The following is a 19,107-nucleotide window of genomic DNA, read 5'->3' as shown; positions in this document are numbered from 1 at the left end:
TTGATATTGCTGTCGCTTGGGATTGCCACATCTATTACTACTGCCTTCTTCACATTTACAGGTTTCATATTATGAATTACCTTTTAACATCACACAAAGATAACCTGTTTCAATATAAAATGCAGTTTCAAAAATCCTTCCCATACCAACATGGCCAACTTACAACATGAAGTTACCCTCCTAAGAAACTTAGCACCTGTTTTTGCCATCCTTGTACAACTAAATTTAGAGAAAATGTTTTTATTTTTAGGATACCTTATCTGCAGACAGTATTTTGCATTTGTTACTAAAGTGTTGTGAAAAAGTATTTGATTACCTACCAACTACTTTAAGTGTCTCATGGCATTTTTGTGACATGCACATGTTTCATATCATGAGTTTACTGTCAGTTTCAGACAGAGATAACCCATATGAAAAAACAAAATGCAGCTTTTAAAAATTCATATCAACCTGGCATTGTGGTAAAGATGTATCCCACCTGAAACATATCAACTTGTTGTGCCGCCCTTGGCAGCAGCAGTTGCCACAGGCAATAAGTATTTTATGCCTTTGGAAAAATCTTGCCCTACTCTTTATTGTGAGGTTACTTTTTTTTTAAACATAGGGGTTTCAGATGTGAATAGCTCATTTAAGGTTATGCCACAACAAATCAATAGAATCTAACAATGCCACTTCTAAATGTTATTTTTTTGTCATTCGGATAAGGGCTTTCTGATGTTTGTATCATTATCCTGCTGCATAGCCCAAGTGTGCTGAGGCCTTGTTTATTAAGCAATGCATTGAATCCATGATACAAGTTTTTTGGCCAAATCAAAATGTTACTTTTTTAAGTAAAAGGGTCAATCTCCTGTTCTGCCCTCTAAAAGCCAACCTTAAAGCCCTTAATTTGTGTATTTGTGTATTCATATGAGCCTGCTGATCAATGTTATTTCATGGTTTCCAATGGCAACCACAAAAAGGAGATTGAAAAAATGCTCTTTAACTGAGTTAGAAACTGAGGAGGAGAAATTTTAATGTTTTTTAGCCAAAGTAGTTACAAAAGTTATGAAAAAAGAAAGTATTGCACATGGTAACACATCATATTAACAATGCTATCCAAAATGGCAGACAGTATTATGCTTAGCACTGGTTGTGATATCCCAGACCTATTGATAATTGGAAAGAATTATTTTGATGTTCAAAATGGCTTCAGGCACAGCGGTAATTGTTCATTGCAGGGGAATTTGTGCTGTAAGAGCTGGTTGCTATGAACTCCACTCTGGAGTTCATAGCAACCAGAGTTTAAAAAAGTTTAAAAAGGTGAAAGATCAGTATAAGCATCACTCTATACGATATCTATAAGTATCTATGATATATGATAAAAAAAAATGATTACAATATATATTATATAATCTCTTTATAGATGGCTGCATGAAGCTTCATCAATATTCCACCAATATTAAATATAATATTTATACTACTAAGATTTGTCCCTCTTTGTTGTAGTGGTTTAAGTCTTAGGCTTGAGTTTTAATCTCGGTTAGATCAGGCAGGGAAACTGGCATGTCTGTGAGCAACTTGTAGACTTACTGTGGTTACTCCTGAATACATATTTGTCACCATTTATCTATAAATTCATGCAAAACCCTATATTTACCACAGACTGCTGGCTAGCCATATTTTATTGTGTTTCTTTAGAACCTTGCATCCAGCTTCCTTTACCTTTTCTATACAATGGAGTTGTACACACTGACTTCCATTTGTTTAGCACCTGTGGCAATCAGGAATGGTCAACTCCATCAGGTCAGTCTCCACAACAATGGGCCCAGCTCAGGACATACAACTGAAAATAAAGCTCTAGAGCAGGGGTAACCAATTAAAAATCAGCAGGATCCAAATAAAGGAAATCAATAAAGACATTTTTTATTATAATCTGTTAATTTAAACATAAACCAGGTTTTTATGCTTCCACGTTATACATTGACTTTTCAAAAAATAAATTAAAAATCGATCATTCAGTTTGGTATATAGACAATTCCCTGATTCACATATTTTATAAAACACCTGAACTGACTGTTTGTTATATTTTTTTCTTGAGCTTTAGGCCGCCCTGCAGGGCTTTAAACCTGGGTTTAAATGGCCACAAAGCCATTCTCAAGCACATATCAAGGTGCTCATTTTGAGCCTTGATCGATATTTATTTTTGATTATGTTCATGGTGAATCCTGCTTCACAGCAGTAGGTTAGACCAAACATACTCAAAATGTGCAGGGTCATCTTTCAGCACTCCATTTCACTTTTCTGTCATCAGTTCACCGCGGTTCTTCAAGAAGTCCACACTTTCTTTTTCTCATCGTTTTCTCCTTCTTTCTGATCGCCCGGCTTGCCACAGGTTTGCCTGCTGTGTCTAAAAGTGGCTAGCAGCGCCAACCCAGACTGACACAGCTTATTGGCTAATTTGTATAATGTGTTGCCGCTCTGGACGGCTTTACCATATTAACAGAGGAAGTGGCGCAAGTGAAGTTAGACACTGTCGTCGGACAACATGCGGTTATTTATAAATGTTTTAAATCAGGTTGGGTCCGCATTAGCCAGCAGGTGGGTGACCTCTGCTCGGGAGAATCCAAATCGGTTTGCAATCAAGTCATCATCATGGAGCAGGAAATCTTGCTGGTCCCTGAAAACAAAATCCCCTTAATACTTTAATTTTCAACATCTTCCAGTGCATCCATCACCCATGATTACGCACGCGTATCACAGCTGTATTAAAATGTTTACAACAATCTACACACTTTTCTCATATGTCACAATTAATGTTTTGATATATGCAGCGCACCTTGTTGATCATTGGATCAGAGGAATTTAATAGCAAGAAAAAATGTGTGCATTATGATTTACAATTTAACCTGCCATATTAACCATTTTTTATCAGTGCAAAAGGTCCTGAAAAATGGTTCATAGTGCAAACCGTGCAAGCATCTATGCAACCAGTGTAAGCTTCTATCACACTTTGATTGCGGATCAGATAGTGAAAATGAATGTCAGCAATATGGCTTTAAATCTCCGCTTCACTATTTCACCAGTAAGAGAGCCTCACTTTATATCAAAGTCCTTGCTTAACTCGTAAAACACTCCTAAATTGTTCTCACTTTGTAGCAAATAAAAGTACACACACATACAGATTCTATGTATGATAATTTATTTTAAAATGTAGTCTTGGTTTTACAAGATTCCAGTTTGTCTCATCAGTCCAAAATGTAAGACAGGCCATTGTTCTCTTTTTTTTCACTAGTCAGGGTAAGTCAAAGAACGATTTTTGTAAGCCAGTCATCGCTTAGAAGGTTCACCCCTCTTCAATGTCTTCTCTATGCATAAAAGTGTTTTTATCACTGTGGTCACTAAAGTTTCAAATCCTTAGAAATAACTAAACAATCACCCTTTCCAGACCAACAGCAAAGTCAAGAAGATTTTTCTTTTTTTTTCTTGAATACCAATTAATTGGGCTACCGTATATTCTTTGTCTTTTGAGATAATCTGCCAACCTCATGTTGTCTTACAAATTCTATTTAGGTTATTTCCTAATTCTACAGGACGGCAGTAATTGATACCGTGTAAAATTGAGAGTGAATTACATGTATTAATCTGGATTATCGCTCAGGTTAGAGGAGAGTAAGATTGGCAGAAATATTTTAGTAATGGTTACTTTAAGATCTAAAAATAGGAGGGATTGCTTTTCCTATAGTTTCTAGGCTGGTTGAAACTATCCCACCTGAGGCTCCGGATGGTTTACCAGATTGGCTTCAAAACTGGTTGATATGGCACCTCCTACCTGGCCCAAGTTTCCCATTTTTCAGATATTAAAATATGTTTGTTTATAAGAACAAGTTAACTGTGACAGCATGAGAAAAGAAATGTATATGTAAGGGTTCTGATTCTGTACTTTCTAAAAAAAAGTACAGTATACAATATATGCATACAAACAGAAGCTTTATGTGTCAAACCTTAGCAAGGATCTGTTTCATTTTCCAATGAGAAAGGTGGGGATGGTGGCTTGAAACCACAACCCAGACAAATTTTCTTTTACAGAAAAAAGAAGAGAGGAAAAAAAAAACAGACACAGACATGGTTTTTTTATTTGTGATGTTTTTTTTAACATTCAGGGAAAGGCGTAACTTTTGTAAAGACCAAAGAACATAGCTGGCTTTAAATATGTGTTACTCTAAAATTTTAGTAAATGTCAATGGTCTAATGTCATTCTGCTCCACTTGAATTTATTTCTGTGTGAGAAAATGTATTAAAGTACTTATTCTCAGCCCACTGTTGACTTTTAAATGTGGTATAGAAATACATTTTGAAATGGAAAAAAAAAGTTTTATCAGCAGGTAAAAACTAACACAGGTACACACAGAAACACATCTCAAAAGAAATGTGTTTAAATAAATGAACCATAACATTATTACAATATCGCATAAAATTTATTAATTTCAGTTAACTAGGGTAAAAAAAAAATCTCTAATATTTCAAGAGTTTATGGATCCTTGCTAATGAAAGTTTAAATTTTAGGGTCTCATAAGGCACAAGTTTCATAGAAGAAAAAAAAAAGATTATATTTAGTGTGGAAGAATTACATTAGGTCCTGTTGTGTCCTACCAAACCATCAGAATAAATGTTGCTTTGGCTGTTTTCTGCTAAAACCGTTCTAAAAGAAATGTCAGCCTATGATCCAGAAAGTACCCGGGCAACTGACTGAGGACCTTATTTATAGATCCAAAGTTAAGTTATTTTGTACATTGTTTTTTTCAATTTTTATACATTGAAATGATATACCTAATATTTGAACCATGTATTAGATAAATAAGTAAATAGTTGTTACAGCTAATTATTTCATGGCAAGTTCATATGTCTGCTTTTGATTTCTGCCCTCCTTATTCCTAAATGATAAAATCACAATGATTGTGAAAACCATCTTGCGACCCCCCACTTTGGTAATTCATGGTCTATGGGACAATCATTAACATCCTCTACAAGGAGAGCAAGCAACAACATTGTCAAATAAAGTAGTTATTGGCAGATTTCTTCTTTTAAGATGAAAATAAATTCTACATTTCTTTTGAAAATTGATGTCAAGATTCTTTAGAAGGAGGAAAATGGCCAATAAATCAAGCTGCTAATCTTTAAGGAAATCTATGGACCCTTGAATATTCCCTTATCATCTTAATGGAGATGCTGACTTAATTTCCAGGAAGAGTTTGCACCTGCCCACACTGCCAAATGTTTCAGTACCTATTTCAGTAAGTGTGGTATGGCTGTGTTTTATTGGCCAGGATATTGTCTGACCTACAGTAAACCGCAGAGAATCTTTGGCATATTGGCAAGACAGACAAAATTGCAGATGGGCTGATGGCCACCATTTTAAAACTAATCTTCCCTAACACTTTAGCACATCCACTGTTTAACTGCGTCCATTCAGCACTGTACTGATGCAACATTTCTTGCAAAAAAAGCCTAGATTAAATACTGAGCTCAAATGATGTGTTGCACGTACCTATACTTTTGTATAATTATATTTGTCCTGTGTATTATAAAAAGTTTAGCAAAGAAACAACTTCATTTTGTCTGAAAAAACTTAAACTATATCCCCCCTCATGTAATTTAGCCATATAATAAATGTCTGAGGTACAAAAAAATGACATAGTAAAATAACTTATAATGTAATTTCTTAAGATAAACCTATAATTCAGGATTATCTTTGGTGAGACTTCCATTGAAAATTGATTTGCATAATGCTGTTTACAAATCCCTTATTGTTCAATATGGGTCAAGCATGTGCATCAGATTCCCCTCTATGCTTAATTTGCCTGTTGTTTCTTGTCATTTGTCAGTTAAAGAGTTTAGTCATGGTCCTGTGAGGACAGTGACCTATTTCAGGTATTGTCTCATTCACAGTGTCTTTACACGTTTCACTTCCTTATAAAATGCTGTTGACTTCACATTGGCATGGGATGTTGGAAGGAAGTGGAAGGCAACGGACAGCGGTAGGCTTGACGAAGAAACAAACAAGCTGTTGAGGAAGAGCTGAGGGTTTGCCAGTGAAAAGATTAGAATGGCATTTGGCTTGAGAAGCAGGATGCATCCCTACTCCTGCCAAACTGCCATAGCAACGACAGCTTAATGCATCCCTCGTAGTCTCCCCCGCTGAGTGTCCAGACTGTACCAAAGGGTCATTAAAAAGATCTTGACATTATTCAGCTTGACCCCAACATTTATCTAGTTGTCAATATAATAAACAATGCTTTTTACCTCAAATACAGCGCCAAAGACATCCTCTGCCAAAACTGAATATTGCCTAATTTCTGCAGCCTCATATTAGATAATATGCAAATTAGGGAGCTGTGTAGAACTCCAAATATAACTGAGTATGTAACCATAACAGAGCAATGCTATCTGTCTTAGAGCTCCCATTTGTCATGCGTGGCACCTCTTTTCCCCAGTGACCAATCAGGAGTATTTCCTTGGAGGCTAAGAGCAGCCCTCACCTCCTCATCATCACGAGTGATTGACAGCTTCCACAGGAAGGAGGGGGGAGTTATTTACCTCCTTGTGTTCTCATGGGACTAAGTTAATGATCCCAGCCAAAAAAATAACACAAAGAGAGAAAAGCCTGAGAAGTCGGTGCCTGGTTGAACCATTTGGAGCAGTTTCGGCTTCCTTTGGAGAGGATTAGAAAAGGGAGGCTTGTGTGAGAAGACTTTCAGAGACAGGGAGAAAACAGATGAAGCAGAAGCAGCCAGACAGTTATAAAGTAAAGAGAGGCTTCTAAGGAAAGTTAGAATTTTTAGAAAACTCTCATCCTTGGTTTCTCTGTGTATTTGTGAGTCACCCTGACTTTGGACTGACTGGTTGTGTCACAAAAAAGCCTTTGAGGTAAGAAACACTTTGTATCTATAGAAGATGCATAAAAAGTCCAGATTAAAAAGACTTCATATTCAAGTTTTGACAATATTGGTTTGCTATTTTGAAATAGCTTCACACTACATTGCTTACTTTTTCATTCATATATTAAGGATGCAACAAATGATCTTTGAACAGCAGGCAGATAATGAACAAACGGTCCACTGGCATTTTGTGACTGTTCTTACTCACTATCTGCATTTCCATTAACAATCAAATTGCACAAGTTTTAATTAAGAAAATTTATTGGCTGCATGGACACATTTCATTTCAAATTCAATTTTTCGATAAAAAGGGTTTATGCATCAATGAGATGGTTTTCAGTTGCAATGAAATTATTATATTTCGTAAAACTGCAATGCATACACTTTTTTTGCATGACATAAGTGTTGCGTGTCAAAAGACGAAGAAGAATACCAGAAGTACTTGGAGGATTATGGTGCGGAATATATTGGATTCATGAGGAGAGTCACTACCCAATCTTTACAGAAGTGCTTTCTGTAAAGATCCATACCATCAATACACTTGTGAATTTGCAAGTAAATATTCATCTAGTTCACTATGAATAATGTATTTACAGTACTGAAAGTGTTGATTTCTATCCTTAAATCATAAAGGAATTAATTATTATTTGAATTATGAATTATTTTAAAAAATTTAAAATTTCTGAGAGAATTGGATGCATTTTCATTCTTTTTATATCATCGAAAGTGCTCAGACCAGTCCAGAAAAAAAGATTACACACCATTTGAGGGCTGAAACGATGAATTGGATTAATCGAAATAAATCGACTGTTGAAATAATCGTCATCTAATTTAGTAATTGATTGTTAACCTGAGTTTAGAGACTCTAAAACATGCCTTTAGCTGACAGAGCGACCCACCTAGACCAGCAATGATCTGTCAAAATGCCCCAACCAGAACTCTTCAAGGTAAAAAGTTTTAGTTTCACCTTTAATTTCGTAAAAAAAATCCTCTTTAAGGGACCTCTGGCTATCTGATTATTAATTGAAAAATGATCAACACATTAATCAAATATTTAGTTGCTGTTATACAGTATTTATTTGCATATTAGTTATTTCTTTCTTTAGATAATGCAAAATATACCATAAAAGTACAATGAAAGGCAAATTACAACATTATCTAAAAATCCAAAACCAAAGAAAATAGCTGCTGAAGTAGAGCAGGATCCCATTTTTGGGACAGATCACAGGAACAAATTATACAACAAAGGATGAAAGCGCTTTTAAGCTCTCAGAAAGTAATTTTTTTACATACTGAGGTTTACACAAATATAATAAAGGAGAGAAAAAAAAGAAGTAATTTCTGCCTGTAAAAAAAAACAAACAGTTTAGGGCACCTAGTATGTATTTTTTTGCTGAATATTGAAATATTTCTGTGCACATTTGTACTGGAAATGGAAGTAATGAGATACACCTGATCATTGATTTTACAGACAGTCAAGAAACTCAATGCATTTAGGCTTCTAGAAATGGCAAAGGCAATTAACTTAGCTTTGCAGTGAACGTAAAAATGTAGAGGAAAATTAATTTAAGGGATTTTTAATATGGTTTGGCTGTTGTTTTCAGGTTTTTGAGTCAAATTACTTTAGAAACTGCTGCTCTGCTAAAATTTTTACACAAAGCTGTCTCTCGGGTTTCCCAAGTATGGTCCTAAAAGTGAAAATATCTATAAAACAACTATTTTGTGGTAGAAAACATGTTGCAAGCTTTAAACGTCATATATTATTGGGGAAGCTTCAAGATGGAAGTCAAGCGTAGCTTAAAAAAGTCACAAGTACAACCAAGGTATAAAGTACAATCTGTGGTAGCACAACACATCTAGCCTTTATCATATAGGCCTCAGCAGAAGAGGACCACACAGTGTGATGCTACTATTAGCCAAGTATATGATACCGGGGCTACAATTTATACAGAATCATCAAAATTATTGATAACAGTAATGGAACATTTTCTGTTCCACTGAGTCAAAATATGTAATAAACAGTGTGAAAGCATGGATTTATCCTGCCTTATGTGAATGGTTAGGTCGCTTGTGTAATAGTGTGAGGAAAATTTCCAAAGCACATAATTGACCTGTTTGACAAATTTTGCATTGGACACAGATGGACGGATATACGGATAAATGGTCAGTTTATATCAGATATAGGTGTGTAAACCTTTTATTTTCTGCAAATGCCATTGCTGACCTGGAGAGAGACCTTTGTTTGGATTTAGAAAAACAAGAATTCATGCAAATTTTCTTGGCAGCAGAGTGTTTGAGGCTTCACAAATATAATATAATGCTGACTGTATTTAAAACAGGTGATCCTGTAAAAGTAAAAATATTTGTGTAACTTATCAAGGCAGCATTGACCATAAAGGAACTAAAATGTTTTAGTTTCTCTTGTTTTTTACCGCTTGGGATGCTCCAGGCTAGACTGAAACATGAGGACTCCTTGGCGTGGGACATTGACTGCCTTATATCCAAGTGAATCCATGCCATTTGAGCTGTGGTTTTACCCCTATTGTAAAAACATGTGTCTTGCACAGTGATCCCATTGTAAAAGAAAAAAAAATGTATTTTTGGCATTAGTGACAAGTAAAAGCATCTAACTGGTTTAACTTTAAGCTGAGAAACTGAACAGGCTTGGTGTGATCTCCCTCTCTCTGTTTTGTTACCAACCAGATCAGTCTTTGCTCATGTTAATGCAGTAACAAAGGTCTGAGCATTCCTGTGTTTGACCTTAGAAATATGGTTATTAACAGTGAGAAGCTGAAGCAAAGCATATGGTTTTAATGATTTTTGCTGTTTTCATGATGCACAGTTTTAGCTACAACGCTCACAGCTCAGTTTGATGAGGATAGGGAGGATGCTATTGGCATCTAACCACTTTATTTTGTCCCTGGTCTTCAGCTAGAGGCTTATGTGTGTGCTTGAAAAACTAAAACACTAAAGCATTGCTCCTTGTTATGTCTGATAGCCTCAAGTTAAGAGCAAAGAAGCAAGTCCTGCCCCTCTTTCACACGATTGGTTTCTCTAACATCCTGCAGCCCACTGCATCTAGATGGGATAGTTCTCAGTCAGAGTAGATAAAAAGGTGGCAAGTTTTGATCCTCCCGCGGGCTCAGACGAGAGGTTTAAGAGCTCAGAATCTCACACAGAGTCAGAGAGGCAAGTCACTATGCTTTAAGTCCAGTCCGCTGCAGTGGATCAGCTTCGCAGAGACTAAATATCAGCAGTGACTAACTGTAGAGGTGGCTCTGTAATTCCCCTTCTTTATGGCTGGAACCATGAAGCAGGTAAGTCAGGAGGTCACTTAGAACTCTGTCTGTATTTAAGGTTACTGTGCCTTTGTGTTATTTTTCAACTAAAACATGAGTCATAATGTGTTTCCAAGGCTCCAGGCAGGGACCTTTTTTTAAGTGTGAATGTTGTAGGGGATATTTTTTTTCCTAAGGTTTTGAACTGGATTACACAAGGGGTGTGATGACTAAGCAAGATGTGGAGGGAATTTTTGTAATTGAACGGGACCAAAATGAGTGGGTTGAGGCTGAAGTAGACTTCCTGTGTAAAAACAGTCATTTATGGCTGCTTTGAAACATTTCTAAACCCACACTCAAAAACAGAAAAGTTAAGTGTTCTGTAAAATAAAACAGTTCTTTTTTAACTTAAGTTTTTGTTAAGCTTGTAGATTCAAAAGTTTCCCTTTAATCATGAATATTCATTTTAAGATTTTCTTTCACTCTCATATGACAAACTCCTCTCCATCGCAGAGGAGAAAAACAAGCTTTATTGACTGCTATTAATTAATAACTTTTTCTTATAAATAGTAACTGGCTCTTGTGAAGAAGAATGCAAGACATGCCTCCACCACAGCATACCACGTCTGATCACTACTGTGACTAATAGATAACAAGCGGTCACCATGGCAACACATGTGGAGATCTTTACAGTGGTTATTCAACCACTGAATTGCTTGGATTATTACGATATTTTTGTTCTGTTTAAACTTTGAAGCTGACATCTTTCTAAAAGAGGTCAAGACCAAAGTAGAACTATATGATAAGAATAGATTCCTTAGTATTTAATGGAAAAGCAATTTTATGAGTCTTAAAATAAATGGTAGTCATATGGATTAGTTTGCGTCACAGAGTTACTTACATAAGAAATGTGGGACTGTTCTGTAAGACAAACATGCAGGCTTAATATTTTTCTCAATCAAGTAAGTGTCCGATAGAACAGCAAAATGTTGTAAAATTTAGAAATAATTTAGTGGCTCAGGTAAAAGTTATTTAATCCATCTTTTCTGCTACTTTACTTTATAAAGCAGATTGCTTCTTTGACAGTTTCATGTTTCATGCAACACCTGGTGCACAGTGACACACCTGCTAACTCTGTTTTCTATGAAAATGAAAACCAGTTTTACAATAAGGTGATTGCATGATTAAAGATAATGTACACAAAATGAATGTTTAAAAATTAAATAGCTCTGGAAAAAAAAAAATAATAATGATCATTTAAAAACTACACAGCTGTTTAGGATGGCAGACAGCCATGATGGTCTTTGCTCATCCTGGACAAGCCATTAATCTTAGTCTTTAAGACTTAATCTGGGGTTATATAAAAGAAGAAAAACTGCATTCCCTATGACAATTGCATACACCCCAAAAAGTGCAAAACTAGAAGAGAAGGTGCAGTGCTTCAAGTTAGCATTAAAAATAATTCTGTTTATATTTTATTGACTAATGCCTATGTAGAAAGGAGATTTTTCTCTCTTCTTTTTTTTTTTTAGTTTTTTTTATTCCCCAATATGTCATTTAAAGTTCCTTTTTTGAAAAAGACAAGATTTTCTGAAGTTTTTGTTTAGAATTAGTTAATATATTCTTAAGAATGTGACTTCAGGAAAAACTTGAAAAAATGTAGAGTTAAAAGGCTAATCTAAACAGTTCCGGTGTGTGATATTATAAGTAGGGGGGAGTGGTGGCCTAGTGTTTAGGGCATAGAGCTTGTAATCATTTGAGTTCGAGCCCCTATCCCATAGACTGCCACTCTGGCTCTCTGAGCAAAAGACCTTTAACCCCAAACTGCTCCCCAGGCGCTGCACAATGGCAGCCCACTGCTCCCCAAGGAAATGGGGTTAAATGCAGAGAGTTCATTTCATTGCTCTGTACTTTTGACAGTGTAATGACAATAAAAAAAGCTGGAAGAAGCACAGAACTCCCTGAAACTGAATCTTTTGATATTTTTATGATTTATATATCTGACCAAATACCCAATGTTTTGTGACCAGTTTAGTCTCTTGTATTCCATTCCTTTTTAACTAAATGGAGGGACGCATGCCCTTTCAGGATACTTGTGGCATTCTAATTTTAAAATCATAACTTCAAATTGATGTCTATTTTCTCTTTCTCTTGATCAACCACCTCTATTTGTTTTTTCAAATATAAGATTGGTGGAGATACCTTCCATGTTTTAGAAAGAGAGCTGTTGGTACCCTTAGAACATAGCTCCATGTGTGAGTTGCGCGAATCTACCACAAGATGTCGCCATTTACGTCTTTTCTTTACCATTTAATTCTTTTTAAACGACTGCTTCAAATTGTTGTTTACAAGCACTTAATAAAAACTTACATTGCAATTTCATCACAGGGAGCTTCAGAATAGTTTTAACATCTGGGACATTCCTCCCTCTTATGTGAACTCTGAGGGTAGCGGGCTGCAGCCGCATGCTTGGAAAGTCACATTCCCTGAAGTTCCTGTGGTCGTGGAGAGGATAGGGTGTTTTCCCGCTGATGGCACCTGCCAAGCCTCGCAGAGGAAATGAGAAAGTTGCTGCTGACCAGAGTGACCTGCGCTGCGCAGACTGCAAGACAGGAAACTAAATAACCTTTTTTTTTTTTTAAACACAACCACACTTTTGTTTGCATTGGAAATGTCAGAAACGTTTTATTTAAAGCCTGCGTTTTTCACCTGTTGTTCATTATCAGCAAAGGACACAGTTATTCTCCATGCCAACATGTTTGACAGATGAGTTGGAAATCCAGTAGTGGAGATGCTACGGTTAGTAATTAGGTTGCACTCTTTAATCATTTAAACTACAGCCTGTGTTGAGGCCGCGCGTGCTCCATTAGCGCTGATCTGGGTAATGTGTGCAGCTGCTGCTCAGGTAGATTAGTCAGTCTAATCAGCTGGATGGTGCCACAGCAGCTGTAAATCACATTAGGCCCGAGTTGGCCACTACTGAGCAGAGCTGGCTGCTGATGTGACTGCAGCCCAGCCCCCTTCATTTGGTCACAGCCACGTTAGCAGCACAGGATTACAGATAACTATGTTATGTGTCAGCCCTGGGAAGAAGACAGAGAGAAATAACAATCTTTCAGACTCTGAATAGCCTACATTGGTCAGGACTATCATTAAGGGTGATGAAATATCATAACTAAAAGGACAAGGGATCGTTTGAACAGGAAATTGCTGTCATATCTGGGACCTTTTCATTCTTTCATCCCTAAAGGATCCATCACTTCCTAATCAAAATATAACTCCAGATGTCAGTTCATCTTTTTTTGGGTGAATCCCTTTGTTCAAGACTATATATTCCTTTCATTGCCGAGCATACTGTCTGCTTTCCCTTAGCAAGAAGTAGTTTATTCAAATATACTAAAAATGTACTAATTTCATACTTAAAATCAGGCAGTGCACTATATTTCATATACTTAACAAATAGTATAGTCAAATGTACTTGACTATACTATTGTTTACTTTATTGTTTACTAAAGTATACTTTAATTATACTTTAGTAAACCTAAAAATGTCCCAATTTAGTTCGAAGAAGCATTACTTTAGGACCGGTAATACTTCAAGTAGGCTACAGTAAAAGTAATTGTTCGGTATACTATCTAAAGTTATACTTAATAGAATTTACTTCAAATATACTACTTTTTGCTAAGGGTTGCTTACCCACCTTTTCAAATTGCATCCAGGAACTGATTTTTGATAGACCAACAGCATGTTACAGAAGGATTGGAAAAATGCAGGGGTGGAGCTAGATGGGGGGATATTGGCCACCCTTAGCCAATCAATGGCCCCCCTTACCATTTTTTTCCCATCCAATACAGATGGTGGCAGCAGTAATGCTCTCAAGTAAAATATTGAAAACATAAAAATTTTCTGTGGTTAATTACACATCAGTATACTAATATCAAATATGATAAATACAGAATTCATGCTCTTTTCAGAGATAGATTTTGTGTTAAATGGGGTAAAGAGAAAATGTGTCTCTTCAAGTCATCTGGGGGTCTTCAGTGAAATCATAGATAAAAAACTATTTTTTAAAATCCTATCAAATAATCAATTTTTGTAGATATTAGTACTTGTAAATATCAATTTTATGCAACATGTTTATTGATACAAGTCGGTAAGTAATGACAATGGAAAATAAATAATTTTATCCACTATACCTTTTGTTTAGAAAGCACGGATGTTTATATTTATATATATATGCATCTATTTGTTAGCAAAGGTTGTAGGAAAGTAGTGTTTGTCTTTATTTAGTGTTCTGGCTTAGTCTCTGGAAAGAGGGCTTTACATGGTTAATGTCTGACACATAAAAATGTAAAATGTGTGAAGCTGGATTTAATTTGAAGTATTAGATTAAGAGGTGCTGAATACAAATCAATGCTACACTTTTCAGATTTTTATTTGCAAAATATTTTAAATTGTGTTAAGTTTAAGGATAAGACAACGGGTAGTCAAATTTCTCATTTTGTATCTACTTGTATGTACCCCTTTAACCGATCTGTTGGAGAGCAGTGGGCAGCTTGAGGCACCAAGGAAACATGGGACTGAAGGGTCTTGCTCAGGGACCCAGAGTGGCAGATTAGTCATTTTCATTCCACCTCACAATTTATATACTTTTTTTTAGAAAAAGTTGAAACTTGAGCAAATGTTATGGTGTTTATATTGCATTATATCATTTTATAATTCACAGTTTTAAGCTGGTATTTGAAAAGTTTCCTGTTCTGCTCCAGGCTCAGGGAATCTCCGTCTGGTTCGCCTCATGTCTCCCTCTCCCCCTGGAAGTTTCCACCTTAACATTTGTCTGAACTCAAGCAAAGGTTTTTTTTAATAAAATATTTACCACCTTTTGTCTGTCTCTGAGTGTAGATAGCCTCTCTGGGGAAACCCATAGAATGACAGGAGAATCAAAATGGAGCCCAGCAGGGGTGTGTTTGGAAATAGTCGCACATGGTAGGCAGATGGCTGCTCTGATTCAACACATCAGGGCCAGCTGTGACAGATGTAGATGTTGCTGGTGATATTAAGTCATGTTTGGCTTCATTTTCTAGTCTTATTGAACATTCCCCTTTGAGACTGTGCAGATATTTTGCAAGCTGTACAATAATGCTCTAGTGTGAAATACTCCAAAGCGGTTTTGCCTCTAGCAGTACTGATTATTTATTCCTCATTATTTGTTTATTGGCTGCAAAGGGAGTTATGATCTTACTGTATAGCTTGGCTTTGTCTTAAATCTCTCATCTTAGTTGTATTGTCAGCTTTTACCCTTGAATCCATGTTGGAATTGCCCAGAAAAGTTTGAGTCAACAGCATTGTGCTGCATGAATCAGTGGGAACAGTTGCACAAAGAAAGCTGAAACTGATCCTGATGCTTTGAATTTCTGAATGGGCAGGGCTGCAGGGACACTGACCTGCCTGTGAGGACAAGGTTTCTGCAACAATCCCGTCCCCTCCGCTTGTTTTCTGTGTTTGACTCCCTCTCTCCCACTCGCTGCTGTCCGCTCTCCTCCTCTTCTCCGAGGCTTTGGCCGGAGCTCCTGCTGTAGGTGGAGCTGGCTTTCCTGGAATTGTCGGGCAACTTTTCCTGTTGTGCTTGCTACCTCTTGCTCAATCTCTCGCCTAATGACAGCTCTGCCGCAGGATTACTGGGTTTGGGAAAACTTGTGCCATCTGGATGCGTGCTGCACGCCGGAGTCCATGTTTATTGCATTTGTTAGGAACAGATTTTTATAATTTAGGTCAGAGGTATCCCTGAAGCAAAAATGTCACGGCAATGCAAAGTGGGGCGAAATCCATCGGTGGGTAAAGTAAACTTTGTATGAATGGGAGAGCTTTCAGTAATGCAAAAAATACCTGAAGCTATTTGCCGTGGCTGTTGGCCACATTCTTATTTCACAAGTGTTATGATAGGTTCAGGATGTTTTATGATATCGCTTAAGATAATATATAACGATTCTCATCATAGTGATTTTGCTTAATTAAAACTACCCTTTATTCACTTTGTTGTTGGAACAAGCTGCATGCAAAAATACCCTAACCTGTTTGGCAAGACCTGCCAGTGCTGTTGTAGCTGACAATGTTGTGCAAACTTAAAAGCTGTTATATTTTACTGTTTTATAGTTTTGTAATCAGGAACTATTAATTCTGGATTCAGAGAAAAAGGTGCTACACATAGACAAACATGCAGTTGGCATAAATAAATAAATATAAAATACTTAAGACTGATTAATAAAACAATGAATGACCAAAAATCTCTCTGGTGAATGTTTGGTCCCAAAAAAATAATTCCTTGGCATTTGCGCCGGTAGGGTTCTGTACAAAGAATAAAAAAAAAAAAAACATAAATAAATAAAAAACAAAGGCCCACAGATGCATCAGAGACACAACAATTGCTCCTTGTGTTGTAGGCAAAGTAGGACAACAATCAGTCTGGAGATCCTAGAAAGACAAACCCAGGTCTCTTGCCCTGTGGAAATTCTGGTGTTCTCGTAGCTTTCAAGGGACTGTTTGTGCCCGACTGTCCTCAATAATGAGCTTTGGCCCTCTTCACACATAATGAGGAGAAAGAGAGTTTGCAAAGGGACACGCTGTGAAGCCCGGTGTGTCTTCTTGCAGCTGGTGGTGTCTGAGTGACCCAGAACAAAGGCTTAGTGTCTGTGACTGTATGGAGCCCCAGCCATCGACAAGCAGGCCAGTGGACTTCTGCTTGGCTTAGCTGTCAGTCCTCGCCACTCTCCGGTAAAAAACAGTGAAGAGATGAACTTATACAGGCTTGGGCAAAAATGATATAATCTACAGCCCCATTCTTACAGTTCAGCAAATCAGATCTAAGTCAGATATCCAACATTTTATCTATTAAAGGCAAACATTTGCATATCCTAATCATCCTTCTGCTTTTTGTCTCTGATGAGATATATCTTACAAAATTTAGCTCAAAGGTACATTTGTGTTCACCTTGGAAAGAAAAGATAGTAAAACTCAAAACTGACCTAGATTAATAGACTATTTGATTATTGTCCAAAATTCCTGTTTATTCACAGGTTTTGTTTACTGAATATCTAGAGCTGCATTGCTTAGAAAACCATAACGTATACGTAATTTTCCCCTACTGTCTACTAGAACCTATGCATCATCATGATACACAAACATGAAAAAAAATGGATGTTGTACAATACATAGAGGTCCCCGATTATGGATTTTAGTTTGAGGGAGAGACTGTCACCATAAACCGATAATACTTTAAAATGCAAAAAAAGATGAGTTAGTTTCCATTGTAAAGTCTTTGACATTTAGTATTACTTATTTGCATAATTTGTGTGTGGGGATAGGCTTAGATTCTTACCTTAACAGTTAATTTTCCAAAAGGCTGCCAGCATTTCCTAATCAAAGATGGTTTAGACGCAGGCCTATATAGTAATTTGTATTTTTGATGGACATCAGACTGATTTCTGATATTAGATTGGGAAATCTCTGTCCATAACACACTGCGGTTAAAAGCTCAAAAAACACAGTGTTGTTTTTTTTAAACTCTGTTTGACCTTCTTGTTAAAAGTGTTGATCTTTCTTGCTAGCTGAATAAACCGCAGACATATATTTGCACGTCTTTGGCAATTTAGCTTAGAACTGAATTGGTCCTTAACTTAATGTGCTTTCTTTGATGTTTTAGTTTTTTTCTCATACACCTCACTGATTCTGAAATTAACCAAAAAGTAAGTCTCGTCTTCCCTCAGTGATGGCTTTCATAACAAATGGTTCTGTAAACTGGCAGCTCTTAGGCTTGCTGATTTTGTCTCTTTATATGATCTCTCTGAACTGAAGCTAAGTCTAAATGTGGACAGTTAGGTTTAATTAGGTTGAACCCCTTTTTATGTAATTGTTTTTATATTACAATTGACCTTCTTTTTCTTTGTGTCATTCATAGATAGCTGGTCAGCTTCCCTGGATTTTGCTGGCATTCCTTCTTTGTTTTGCGTGAAAATGGAAACACTAGAGTCTGAGCTGACCTGCCCAATCTGCCTAGAGCTTTTTGAAGACCCACTGCTGCTGCCCTGTGCTCACAGTCTTTGTTTCAATTGTGCCCATCGAATCCTGGTCTCCCATTGCACCCCCAGCGAGTCTATCCAGTCTATCAGCGCCTTCCAGTGTCCAACTTGTCGCTATGTCATTACTCTCAACCAGAGAGGCCTAGAGGGACTGAAACGCAACGTGACCCTGCAGAACATCATAGACCGCTACCAGAAAGCCTCTCTAAGCGGGCCCAACTCACCTAACGAAACTCGTCGAGAGAGGGTAAACCCAGAGAGCAAAGCCATGACATTACCTACTGACCGGGTGCAGTGTCAGTTCTGTGAGCAGGACCCCCCGCAGGATGCCGTGAAGACCTGCGTTACCTGCGAGGTATCATACTGTGAGGAGTGCCTCAAGGCCACCCACCCAAACAAGAAGCCTTTCACTGGGCACCGGCTGATCGAACCTCTGCTGGACTCCCATCTCCGGGGGCTCATGTGTTTGGAGCATGAGGATGAGAAGGTCAATATGTACTGTGTGACAGATGAACAGTTGATCTGCGCCTTGTGCAAGCTTGTCGGTCGACATCGAGACCATCAAGTGGCAGCTCTCAGTGACCGGTATGACAAACTCAAGGTAGGAAATAGATTTATTGAAGTTTATTGGTGGATTTATAACGTACGTTTTCCAGTGACTTTATCCAGTAGTTATTACAAAAAAAAAATATATATCTTTTGCAGTGTTTTGTTTTTTTTTGTTAAAATTGCACAATTTAAAAGGTGATGATTTGGATACTCTGTAAAAAAATAAATTCATGGTTTCAGTTAAATGCATAGGTTTATAAATCAAATTCAGTGAGCAATTTTCTTAAAGTG

The 19,107-nt window shown here is 37.0% G+C and overlaps 1 protein-coding gene across 5 annotated transcripts in view; it reads left to right on the top strand.

Moving 5' to 3' along the window:
- The window catches only part of LOC107092128 (E3 ubiquitin-protein ligase Midline-1-like), a 49,455-nt gene that overhangs the window by 7,867 nt on the left and 22,481 nt on the right, over positions 1 to 19,107 (top strand). For 2 of the 5 annotated variants that reach the window (XM_015386433.1, XM_015386435.1), the window contains exon 2: positions 18,147 to 18,868. In XM_015386433.1, coding sequence (XP_015241919.1) covers positions 18,147 to 18,868 — 722 coding nt within the window. Of the gene's footprint in view, positions 1 to 6,650; positions 6,904 to 10,007; positions 10,232 to 15,715; positions 16,024 to 18,146; positions 18,869 to 19,107 lie in introns of those variants that run through there. The other 3 variants (XM_015386437.1, XM_015386436.1, XM_015386434.1) reach the window with 3 other exon arrangements.

Source organism: Cyprinodon variegatus, unplaced genomic scaffold, assembly GCF_000732505.1.
Source record: "Cyprinodon variegatus isolate N-32 unplaced genomic scaffold, C_variegatus-1.0 Scaffold368, whole genome shotgun sequence".
Lineage (NCBI taxonomy): Eukaryota > Metazoa > Chordata > Actinopteri > Cyprinodontiformes > Cyprinodontidae > Cyprinodon > Cyprinodon variegatus.
This window is presented reverse-complemented; position numbering and strand designations above follow the sequence as displayed.